At 21.3% G+C, this 13,795-nt stretch overlaps 1 protein-coding gene and 3 pseudogenes across 1 annotated transcript; 2 read left to right on the plus strand and 2 right to left on the minus strand.

Annotated features, from left to right (window-relative positions):
- Positions 1-6: 6 nt before the first annotated feature.
- LOC112453190 (NADH-ubiquinone oxidoreductase chain 1-like) lies at positions 7-885 on the plus strand (the record flags this gene model as incomplete). Its single annotated transcript, XM_025013801.1, is given in 1 exon segment — positions 7-885. A coding segment is annotated over 1 exon segment (564 nt), but the record flags the coding sequence as incomplete, so codon positions are not given.
- A 167-nt stretch (positions 886-1,052) lies between these two features.
- On the minus strand, positions 1,053-2,165 carry LOC112453193 (annotated as a pseudogene).
- A 1,241-nt stretch (positions 2,166-3,406) lies between these two features.
- LOC112453191 lies at positions 3,407-4,630 on the plus strand (annotated as a pseudogene).
- A 2,828-nt stretch (positions 4,631-7,458) lies between these two features.
- Positions 7,459-8,666, minus strand: LOC112453192 (annotated as a pseudogene).
- Positions 8,667-13,795: the final 5,129 nt, after the last annotated feature.

Consider the following 13,795-nt stretch of genomic DNA (forward strand, 5'->3'; position numbering starts at 1 on the left):
TTAATGTTAAATTTAATTAGTATAATAATAATTTTATTAATTGTATTGGTGGGGGTAGCATTCTTAACTTTATTAGAACGAAAGATTTTAGGATATGTACAATTACGAAAAGGGCCTAATAAGGTTGGTTTTATAGGAATTTTACAACCATTTAGAGATGCAGTAAAGTTGTTTAAGAAAGAATTTTTTGTAATTTATAAATCTAATTATTATTTATTTTATATTTGTCCAGTTTTTTTAATTTTTATGATATTAATGAATTGAATAATAGTGCCTTTGATTACTAATATTTATTATATAAATTATTCTTTGTTGATAGTAATGATTATTTTAACTATTATAGGTTATATATTTTTATTAATAGGATGGGCCTCTAATTCTATATATTCAATAATTGGGGCTATACGAGTTGTAGCTCAGACACTATCTTATGAAGTTAGATTTATTATAATTATTTTAATTACTATAATTTTAAGAGAGAGTTATAGTTTATTAGATTATTCTATATGGCAAATAAATTTTTGGTATTTAGTAATGTTATTTCCTTTGTTTTTAGTTTTTTTTATAAGAATTTTGGCGGAATTAAATCGTAGTCCGATAGATTTTGTAGAAGGAGAGTCAGAATTGGTATCAGGATTTAATATTGAATATTTTAGGGGGGGGTTTGCTTTAATTTTTATAGCAGAGTATGGGATAATTATTTTTTTTAGGTATGTATTGTTGTTATTATTTACTAATATATATTTATATATATATGTAATGTGTATAATTTTAAATATTATAATTTTATTAGTTATTTTTATACGAGGGCTTTTACCTCGAATACGATATGATGAGTTAATATATTTATGTTGAAAAATTATTTTACCGTTGGTATTAAATTATATAATTTTAATTATAAGTTTAAAAATTATATTTACAGTAATTATTTATGAAAAAATTAATAGAAAGATTGATTTCTTTTTTATATTTTCAAAATATATTCTTATAACAAGATCATTAATTATATTTTAATATTTAAATATAAGATATTTTTTTTCAATAATGGTGACATCAGGGGAGAATAATAAAGAATAAGAAATAGGAAGAAGAAAAAATTTGTCTAATTGAAACATAAGGATTTTCGATAACTTGGGCACCTGCTCAAGTTAAAATAATAAAGTTATTAATGAATAATCAGTATATTAATTGGGATACAGGTCTTCAAGAAATGTGCCATGGAGTAATTAGAGGAAGAGTGTAGAGGATTAGAATTGAAGCTAAAAGAGCTAAAACTCCTCCAAGTTTATTTGGGATTGATCGTAAAATTGCATAGGCAAATAAAAAATATCATTCAGGTTGAATGTGAATAGGCGTAACTATGGGGTTAGCGGGAATAAAGTTATCTGGATCACTGAAAATATAGGGATATTGAAAGATTAAAATTGAAAAAATTGATAGGAATAATATAAAACCTAAAATATCTTTGTACGAGAAATAAATATGAAATGGGATTTTATAAGAATTACTATTAATTCCTAATGGGTTAGAAGATCCAGTTTCATGAAGAAAATATAAATGTATGATTACTATTATTAGAATAATAAATGGGAGAATAAAGTGTAATGAGTAAAATCGATTTAATGTAGCATTATTAATAGAGAATCCTCCTCAAATTCATATTACGATTATTTGTCCTATATAGGGGATGGTAGACACTAAATTTGTAATAACGGTAGCTCCTCAGTAGGATATTTGACCTCAAGGTAGGACATACCCTAAAAAGGCTGTTGCTATGGAAATTAAAAAGATTCTTACTCCAATTATTCAAGTATGAATTAATTTGAAAGAGTTATAATAAATTCCTCGTGCAATATGAGTGTATATACAAATAAAAAAACAAGAGGCTCCATTAATATGAATATTATGTATTAGTCAGCCGTTAAAAATATTTTGTATGATATGGATAATTCTTAAAAATGCAAATTGATTGTTAGGGCAGTAGTGTAAAGATAGGAAAAATCCTCTAATGATTTGAATAGCTAAAAATATTCCTAATAATGAACCGAAGTTTCATCAATATGAAATATTGTGTGGGGTAGGAAGTTTTAAAAGAGATTTTTTGATTATATGCATAATTTTATTCATATTTGATTAAGAAATTTTTCGTAGAGAGGATGATTTAATTGTACATATTTTAATAATAATGAATATAGCGATTAATAAGAAGAATATACATAAGAAAGAAAAATTATTGTAAGGATAGGAATAAATTATGAAAAGATTTTTAAATATTTCTTGATTAAGAGTTGATATAAATTGTGTTTCTAAGTATAAGAAGAGAGGTGAATTATAGTTAAAGTTAATAAATTTTAAGTAAAAAAATAGAATTAGATTAATGATAAAATTAATTAATATTATAAAGTTAATAGATAATTTATTTTGTATATTAGTAATTAAACTTGAAAAATAGAGAAAAATAATTAATAGGCCTCTAATTATAATTAAAAATAGTAAAATAGAGTATATAGGGTTAGATTGTCAGAGTGATATTAAAATGCATACTAATAAAGTATTTAATAAAATTATTAAAATTATAAGGATAGGATGGGCCTGATGGGCATTGATTAGTAAATGTAAAATTAAAAATAATATAATTAGTAGGGATATATGAAGGAAGAATAGTTTTGGCATAGATAAATGTTTGTTTTATAAAAATTTAAGATTTAAAAATATGAGTTTAGTTATAGTTATTAGTAAAAGTTTAAAATTAAAGGTAACATATAAATGTATTAAATTAATTATGAATAGTAAGTAATAATTAAAGTTAAAGGGTTGATTTAAGTTGTCAACAAAATATAGTTTATGAAGAATTTTAATTTTGGAGATTAAAGGTATAATAAATTAAATTATTTTTTTGATAGTTTTAAAATTTTAAATTTATTTTTAATTTACAAAATTAATATTTTATTTTTAAATTATAAAACTTAATTTTATTAGATTTAATATTAATTAGAATTCAAATTGTAATAGTTTCTTTTGTTTTGTTGTTTTATACTTATAAATATATGTTAATTATTTTAATATTAATTGAATTAGTAGTTGTTAATGTATCTTTAGTAATGTATTTTTTTTTAAGATTATTTAGTATGGAGTTTTATTTAATTTATTATTTAATTTTTAGGGTTTGTGAAGGCGTATTAGGATTAGGTTTGTTGGTCCAAATTATTCGATATTATGGAAGGGATTTATATTATAGGTTAAACATTAGAAAGTTTTAGTAAAATTTTTAAGAAAAAGTTTTAGTAATATGATAAAATTTATGTTTGTGATTTTTTGTATAAATTTTATATTAGGAAAAAATAAAATAATTATATTTTATTATAATATCTGTTATTTGTTAAGACTAATAATAATTTTTATATATATATATCATGAAATTAATGTAATTTTAATTTTTAAATATTTGGGTATAGATTATTATTCTAATTGATTGATTATAATAAGGTTTTGAGTAGTGGGGTTAATATTAATGTATTTATTAAAAGAAAGGGGTATAAAAATCATAGTTTTTATTAATTTATTATTTGTTTTGTTAATATTTTTTATATCTTTGGATTTACTAGTATTTTATTTTATATTTGAAGTGAGTTTAATCCCTACTTTTATATTAATTGTTTATTGGGGAAGTAATCCTGAGCGATTAATATCTTCATATTATTTAATAATTTACATATTATTAATTTCTTTCCCACTATTAGTTTATATTTTTAAATTTTATTTTTATAGAATGACTTTTAAGTTTGTTTTAATAAAAATTTTAATGGGAAGAGTTATGTTTAGATTAGGAGGATTTTTGATAATTTTTATGGCTTTTTATATTAAAATACCAATTTATTTAATACATATTTGATTGCCTAAAGCTCATGTAGAAGCTCCAGTTTATGGTTCTATAATTTTAGCAGGGGTATTATTAAAAATGGGGAGGTATGGGTTAATTCGATTTTTAGAGGTGTTTATTAAGATAAGATTGAAGTATAATTACATGATTATTAGGGTTGGGATTGTAGGGAGAGTGTTAGTAAGTTTAGTTTGTTTGACTCAAGTAGATATAAAAAGATTGGTTGCTTATTCTTCTGTAGTTCATATAAATATAATATTGTGTGGTTTATTAACGTTATTTAAGTTAGGATTTTCAAGAGGGTATATTATAATGATTTCTCATGGATTATGTTCATCGGGTTTATTTTACATGGTGAATTTATATTATGAGCGAACATTTAGGCGATTATTATTTATAAATAAGGGAATGATAAGGAGAATACCGAGAATGAGAGCATTATGATTTTTATTATGTGTAATTAATTTTTCATTTCCTTTTTCTTTAGGATTTTTTAGAGAAATATTAATATTAGGGGTGGTATTAAATTGAGATTTAATGTTAATAATTTTTATAGTTTTAGTTTGTTTTTTTAGGAGGGCTTATTCATTATATTTATTTTCTTATATTCAACATGGTGGTGGATATTTAGAAAATAAGTTTAATTTAGGTGTAATAAAAGAGTATGTTGTTGTGATATTGCATATATTACCAATAATTTTAATTTTAATAAATTTATTAATATTTATATATTTAAGTAGTTTAAGATAAAACATTAATTTGTGGAATTAAAATTATATTAAAAATATCTTAAATTATTTTAAATATTTTTGTTTTTTATTATTTAATATTTTTAATATTCATATTTTTATTTATATTAAGGTTAATGATAAATTATTTTGATTTTATATTTATAATGGAGTGAATAATAATAAGAATTAATTCAGTTAATATAGAGATTTTTATTTTTGTTGATTGAATTTCATTATTATTTATTAGTTTTATTTTTTTAATTTCTTCTATAATTATAGTGTATAGGTATATATACATATATGAAGAAAAATTCATTGAACGATTTATTTATTTAGTGATTTTATTTATTATGTCTATAGTTTTAATAATTCTTTCTCCCAATATTATTAGGATTTTATTTGGTTGAGATGGTTTAGGTTTAGTTTCATATTGTTTGGTAATTTATTATCAGAATTATCTATCATATAATTCAGGTATGGTTACAGTTTTATGCAATCGAGTAGGAGATGTAGGCTTGTTAATGGGGATTAGATTAATATTAATAAAAGGAAGCTGAAATTATTGGATATTAAGGTCTGATAAGTTATTAATATTCATAATATTAATGGCTGCTATTAGTAAAAGAGCTCAGATTCCTTTTTCTACTTGATTACCTATAGCAATAGCAGCGCCAACTCCTGTATCAGCGTTAGTTCATTCTTCTACATTAGTTACTGCTGGGGTTTATTTGATGATTCGCTTTAATAGATTTTTAATGAGAAGAGAAATTAATTTAGTTTTATTATTATTGTCAGTTTTAACTATATTTATATCTGGGTTAATAGCTAATGTTGAAAATGATTTAAAAAAAATTATTGCTTTATCTACATTAAGGCAGTTAGGGTTGATAATAATGATTTTAAGAATGGGTATGAAGATTATTGCTTTTTATCATTTATTGACCCATGCTATTTTTAAATCGATATTATTTATATGTGCTGGCATTATTATTCATTCTATGATAAATAATCAAGATATTCGTTTATTAGGGAATTTAAATAGAGTGATTCCTTTTACTATAATGAGATTTATAATTTCAAGGTTAGCTTTATGTGGATTTCCTTTTATGGCAGGATTTTATTCTAAGGATTTTATTATGGAGGAGGTATATATATATAGGGTTAATATGTTTTTAATAGTGTTGATTTTAGTTTCTTTAATGTTTACAGTTTCTTATTCTGTACGTTTATATTATTATATATTTTTTGCTAAGATAAAATTTTATAGTTATTTTAATTTAAGAGAAAATAAGATAATGAATTTATCTATAATAATGTTAGTAATTATAAGGATTTTTGTAGGATCAGTATTGAGGTGATTATTTTTTTTTGATTTATATGGGGCTTATTTAAAATTAAGATTAAAATTATTGACTTTAAGAATATGTATTAGAGGGTTAATTGTGGGAATTTTTTTTATAGCAAATAATTTTATAAGAAAGTTTTATTATTTAAATTTTTATATGAGTTCAATATGGTATTTAAATTATTTATATTTGTGATTATATAATCCTTTAAATATGAAAGGGGTTAAGTTAATAGAGGTGGATTTAAGTTGATTTGAGTATTTAGGAAAAAATTCATTAATATATATAATTCAATATTTTCAAATTATATTTAGGTATAAAATATATATATTTTTATATTTATTTATTAATATTTTAGGGTGAGGGTATTTATTGATTTAAAATTTAAATAGCTTATATTATAAAGCATAATATTGAAGATATTAATAAAATTAATAAATTTTTAAATAAATATAAAATATTATTTTTATAATGAAAATATAATGTTTTTTTAAACTATATTTAAATTGGAGTTTTAAATAAGAACTATTAATTAATTAAATAAATAAAGTTTAGATTTAAATGTTAATATAAGGATTGGCAATAATAATATATATAATATTATTATTAATTTTAATTATGATTATTAAAGATAAAATTAATTAATAAAAAAAAAGTAATATGATAAAATTAATCATAGGACAATGAATTAGAAGTTCATTTTAATTTACTTCAACTAGAAAATTAAGAAAGTTTCATTTAAATTATTAACAATAATTTACCTCTATTTTGGTTTTAGTTAAAGGGTCTCTTAGATTTAAATATAAATCAGGTTTTTAAGTCGAAATTAAATTGTAATTATTACTTTAAGAGATGAGATAAGATAAGATATATAAAGTATATATAGTTTTTAAATGCAATTTAAGTGTTTTATTTTAAACTAATATCCTATATATTTATTAATAATTTAGTTAATAATAATTAGTTAATTATATTTTTCAATCAATAGATTGTTCAGTATATTCTAAAAATAATCCAAAGATTAAGATTATAATAAATATTAAGGAGGTTAAAATTATTGGTAGGTTAAATATTTTAAATATATAAATTAAAGGAATTAAAAGTGCGATTTCAATATCAAAAATTAAAAAAATTAATCTGATTAGGAAAAATTGAATACTAAAGGGCATTCGGGGGAAAGATATGGGGTCGAATCCGCATTCAAATGGGGAAATTTTTTCACGATCTTGAAAAGATTTTTTTGAGATAATATAATTTAGAGTTAATAAAATTATAGAAATTGTTAATAGAAATATAATGAAATATATGAGTTGAACTATTATTTATATTAAAGTAAATTAAATTTTTTAATTGGAAATTAAATGTAATAATAAATTATACTATATAAATATAAATATAAATATATATATATATATATATATATAATGTAAAATAAATATTAAATATTTAATACATAAATTTTGAGGGGGGAATAGTTTTTATAAAAAAATTAGAATCTTCATCAGTAAATCGAAATGTATAAAAATAATCATACAACATCTACAAAGTGTCAATATCATGCAGCTGCTTCAAATCCAAAGTGATGAAGGGAAGAAAAATGAAGGATATTTATACGAAAAAGACATACTGATAAAAATAAAGTACCAATAATAACATGTAGTCCGTGGAATCCGGTGGCAATGAAAAATGTTGAACCGTAAATTGAATCTGCGATAGTAAAGGGGGCCTCTCTATATTCAATAATTTGTAATACAGTAAAATAAATACCTAAAATAATAGTAATGTAAAGACTTTTTTTTCTTTCCTGGAAATTTTTATTGAGTATTGAATGGTGTCTTCAAGTAATTGTAAGACCTGATGAAACTAAAATAATTGTATTTATTAGAGGAATATCAAATGGATTAAAAGGGATAATGCCTAGAGGAGGTCAAAGTTGTCCAATTTCTATATTTGGGGCTAGAGAAGAGTGAAAGTATGCTCAGAAAAAAGAGAAAAAAAATAAAATTTCTGAAATAATAAATAAAATTATTCCTAATCGTATTCCTTTATATACATTTCATGTGTGACATCCTTGAAAAGTTGCTTCACGGGTTACATCACGTCACCATTGAATTACACAAAGAATAGTTCCAGGAATTGTTATAATTATTGAATATGTGTATTGATGGAATCATCTTACTGTGCAGATTAAATTATTTAAAATTCTTAAAGAAATTAAAATTGGTCAAGGTCTTACGCTTACTAAATGGAAAGGGTGGTTCATAGTTAAATTTCTCTTCTATATAAAGTAGAAAGGATAGAAAATACATAAGCTTGGATTAAAGATACAGAAATTTCTAAAATAAATAGTAAGATTTGAGAAAAGATTATGATTTTAAGAATGATTCAATTGTTAATTGATTGACCTGTTGAACCTAATAAAGATAACAGTAAATGACCTGCAATTATATTAGCAGTTAAACGGATAGCTAGGGTAAAGGGTCGGATAATTAATCTAATAGTTTCAATAATTACTATAAATGACATTAGTAATACTGGAGTTCCCTGGGGGGTTAGGTGAGCTAATAATACATTAAAATAGTTAAAAATTCTATAAATAATCGTTCCAAATCAAAGAGGTAGGGAGAGGGACAAACAAAAATTTATATGTCTTGATGCTGTAAAAATATAAGGGAATAATCCTATAAAATTATTAAAAAAAATTATTAATAGTAGGCTGATGAAAATGATTAAATTAGAATATGAGTATGTAATTAAAATTTTAAATTCTTTAAATAAGTAAGAAATTAAGTATGTTCATATAAAAATTAAACGAGAAGGAATTAATCAGTATTGATAGGGTAGAAGAATGAAAATAATAAGCATTCTTAGCCAGTTTAGAGAAATATTTATTGATGTTGATGGGTCAAAAATAGAGAAAATATTTATTATCATAGTCAATTATAGAGTGAGAGATTTTTTAAGGAAGGATGGAATTGAATATCACAAAGATCATGGGGGGAGGGGGTGTTTATAAAATATAGAAAGGATGATGTAATCAATAATAAACTAATAGTTATTATAATTATAAAAGATCAAAGCAAAGGTCTTATTTGTGGTATCAAAGAATATTAAGGAAGTTAATAATTTTAAATTGACAATTTAATGTTAAAAGTTTAACTAATTCTTTCATTAAAAATAGAAGTAAATATCTATTATATTTTGATTTAAAAGATCAATACTTTTTTCAGTCATTTAATGGTATAAGAAAGTTAATTGTTATTAATATAGTAAATTAGTCAATTTTTGAAATTATGAAGGTTTGTAGATTCAATAACAATTGGTATAAATCTATGATTAGTTCCACAAATCTCTGAACATTGACCAAAAAATAATCCTGGGCGGTTTATGAATATTATAGTTTGGTTAAGACGCCCAGGAGTAGAATCTATTTTAATTCCTAGAGAGGGAACCGTCCATGAATGAATAACATCAATTGATGTTGTTAAAAGGCGGATGGGTAAGTTAAATGGTAAGATACATCGGTTATCTACATCAAGTAATCGGAATTCATTATTTATTAATTGGTTTGTTGGAAGCATAAAAGAATCGAATTCAATATTGTTAAAATCAGAATATTCATAACTTCAATATCATTGGTGGCCAATAGTTTTGATAGTGAGATTATTAAAGTGTATTTCATCAGTAAGGTATAGAATTTTTAAAGAAGGTATAGCAATAAAAATTAGAATAAATATAGGAATAATAGTTCAAATTAATTCAATTGCGTGACCATGTAATAAATATCGGTTAATAAGTTTATTATAAGTTATTATTATTATTATAAGCGTAATTACTATAGTGATAAAAATTAAAATAATTATTGTAAAATCATGAAAAAAAATTATTATGTCATAAGTTGGGGAATTTGAATTTTGAAGACTTAATAATCAAGTATTAATTTTTAATAAAAGATATATAATCTTTATAGTAGGATTTTAAATCCATTGCACTAGTCTGCCATATTAAAAAATTGCTGGAATTTCATTATATCTATGGTTTAAAGGAGGGGATCTATTATTTCATTCTAATGATGGGGATAAGAAAAATATATTAATAAGTTTACGTTTAGTTCTGAGAGCTTCTCAAATAATAAATATTAGGATTATTAGACTAATAATAGAGATAAGAGATCCAATAGAAGAAATAATGTTTCATTGGAGGAAAGTATCGGGATAATCAGAGTATCGACGGGGTATTCCTCTAAGCCCAAGAAAATGTTGGGGGAAAAAGGTTAAATTAACTCCAATAAATATAGATAAAAATTGAATATTAAGATAGAAATTATTTAAAGTAAACCCTGAGATTAGGGGGAATCAATGGATAAATCTGGCAATAATAGCAAATACAGCTCCTATAGATAGAACATAATGGAAATGAGCTACTACATAGTAAGTATCATGTAGAATAATATCAATTGAAGAATTTGATAATATAATTCCTGTAAGTCCACCCATAGTAAATAAGAAAATGAAACCTATAGATCATCATAAAGTTGGATTATAATTGATTTTTATACCATGAAGAGTTGAGATTCATCTAAAAATTTTAATTCCAGTGGGGATAGCAATGATTATTGTAGCAGAAGTAAAGTATGCACGAGTATCAACATCGAGACCAATAGTAAACATATGATGAGCTCAGACGATAAATCCTAAGAATCCAATTGCAATTATAGCATAAATTATTCCTAAAGAACCAAAAGTTTCTTTTTTTCCTCTTTCGCTTATAATGATATGAGAAATTAAACCAAATCCTGGTAGAATTAAAATATATACTTCTGGGTGTCCAAAAAATCAGAATAAATGTTGGTAAAGAATGGGGTCTCCTCCTCCAGAAGGATCAAAGAAAGATGTATTTAAGTTTCGATCAGTTAATAATATAGTAATTGCTCCTGCTAATACTGGGAGAGCTAGAAGAAGTAAGATAGCGGTAATTAAGATAGATCAAACTAGTAAAGGAATTTTATCTATAGTAAAGTTTTTATGATGTATGTTTAAGATAGTAGAGATAAAGTTAATAGCTCCGAGAATGGAGGATATACCGGCAATATGTAGAGAAAAAATTGAAAGATCTACAGAAGGGCCTCTATGAAAAATGTTTGAAGCTAAGGGAGGGTAAATAGTTCATCCAGTTCCTACTCCAGTATTGATAAAATTACCGAGAGTTAAAAGTAAAATTGAGGGTGGTAATAGTCAAAATCTTATATTATTTATTCGTGGATAAGCTATATCAGGAGATCCTAGTATAAGAGGGACTAGAAAATTTCCAAACCCTCCAATTATAAAAGGCATTACTATAAAAAAAATTATGATAAAAGCGTGTCCAGTAACTAAAGAATTGTAGATTTGATCATTATTAATAAGGGAATTACAAGAACCTAATTCTAATCGGATAATTATTCTTATAGATGATCCGATTATTCCAGCTCAAATGGCAAAAATAAAATAAAGAATTCCAATATCTTTGTGATTTGTAGAAAATAGTCATTTGTTCATAATGTAAAATTTATATTAAATTTAATTATAATGTTGTTATAAAAAGAAAGAATGTTATGTCTGATTAAAGTAATAAATTGTAAATTTATTTAAGAAAAAAAAATTTCTAACATTAATTAAATGATTTAGGATAGGATAGATTATATAAATTTATTATATTATAGTTTATGTAAATAAAATATTAAATTGCAAGTTTAAAGAAATTTATTAATATTAATATATTAGTAATTATATTTTAAATTAGAAGTATATATTTAAAATATAAGATTAATAAATTGAAGAAAGTGTGAATAAGAACAAAAAATATTTAAAAATTTATAATTAATGATAATATAAATAATATTTAGTTAATGGTGGTAAAATAAACATAAATGGAGGGAGTAGTTAATTAATTTAATTATTAATAATTATGTTAATAATAATTAGATATAAATAATTTATATAAATATTATAATATTATAATAATTATTTATTTAAGGTAAATAAATAAAATTTTTACAAAATTTTATATAAATAATAAAAATAAAAATTATATCTCTTATTAATATTTATTATTAAGATTTATAAATAAGATATTATTTTTTAAACTTTGAAGGTTTAAAGTTTAGTTTATGAACTTAAAATCTTATTAGATAATTATAATAACTAATGATATTAATAGGCTAGATTGAATTAAAAGCCTTAATTTATTTCTAAAAGTGAATCTTAATACTTTTAATTTAGATTTAAATTTATAAAAAAAATATAGAATTGAGTATTATGTTAATATAAATATATAATATAACTAGAGACCTTAATATTATAATGATAAAGATGAATAATATATTTGAATTTTGTATAAAAATAAAAATTCTGTATCATTTTAAATAAAAAAATGAGAAAGGAGGCATACCTGCAACATTACATATAATAATGATTATTGTGAAGTTATAGAGTTTATTAAGATTGGTTAGTGAATATTTAAAATTAAATAAAATTTTATAAAAAGATATAAAAATAAATAAAATAAATAAAATTATTGAATAAAATATAAAATATTTTAGTCAAATTAAAGATTTTAAATATGTTAATATAATTATTCATATAGATTGATTTACCGAAGAATATCTTAGAAGTATTTTAAAATTATATAAATTAAATATTATATAGGGAGGAATGATGGAACATAATAATAAAATTAAATAAATTAATAAAGTATGAATTTTTATAAGAGAAATCATATAAAAGGGTATAATTTTTTGAATAGTTAATAAAATAAATAAAATATTTCAAGATAAATATTTAGAGATAATAGGAAGTCAAAGATGGAATGGGGGAATTCTTAATTTTATAAGTAAAGCTATAATTATTATTATATTAATATAATTATTATATATAAAAATGTTACTTAAAATAGTACAAATGATAATAGGAAAAGACGCAATGATTTGAATTATGAAATAAAAAAAAATTAATTTTTTATTTTTTAAATTTAAATTTATTAAACAAATAAATAAAAAATTAGTAATTTCTATAAAAAATCAAATTATAATAAAATCAAAGAATCTTAAGGCTAAAAAAGAAAAAATAAGTAAATTTATAACAATAAAATATTTAGTGAATAAATTATATATTAAAATAAAATATTAAATTAATTAAAATTAATTTAAAATATTAATATTAAATTAATTTTTATTATATTTTGATGTAAGAAGCATAAAAGTTTTTGAAGTTTTTTGTAATAGTTTAATTCTATTAAATATATAATAATGAAAGTATTTAAAATTTCATACATAATTTATTCTATCAAAATAATCCTTTTATCAGGCATATCATTTTGTGATACTAATAAATAAGAGATGAATAAATCTATAATTAGGGTATGAACCTAGGAGCTTTTTTAGCTTACTTATTTAAGTATAATAAAGCTAATATAATAGTAAAATATTAAATTTGATTATTTAATATTTGTATACATATATATAATATGGTTAAATAATAATAAAGGATAATTAAAAATAATTTTATTAATATTATAAAAATAATTAATTATTATTTAAGAAATTAAATATAATAATTAAATTTTAGTTTATAAAAAATATTTTATTTACATTAAAAAGATTTTAAAATTAAAAATAATTAAAAAATTTATTATGTGTAAAATAAAATTAAATATTGTAAATAATAATTAAATTATTATTAATTTATATTATAAAATAATAAAAAAAAAATTTAATGATATAAATATTAGAATAATTATAATGATCAAAAATTTTATATATAAAATCCGGTAGCTCCTTTTTTTAAAAAAAAATTAAAAAT

The sequence above is a fragment of the Temnothorax curvispinosus genome, unplaced genomic scaffold, assembly GCF_003070985.1.
Source record: "Temnothorax curvispinosus isolate PA1 unplaced genomic scaffold, ASM307098v1 QBEX01004125.1, whole genome shotgun sequence".
Classification (NCBI taxonomy): Eukaryota; Metazoa; Arthropoda; class Insecta; order Hymenoptera; family Formicidae; genus Temnothorax; species Temnothorax curvispinosus.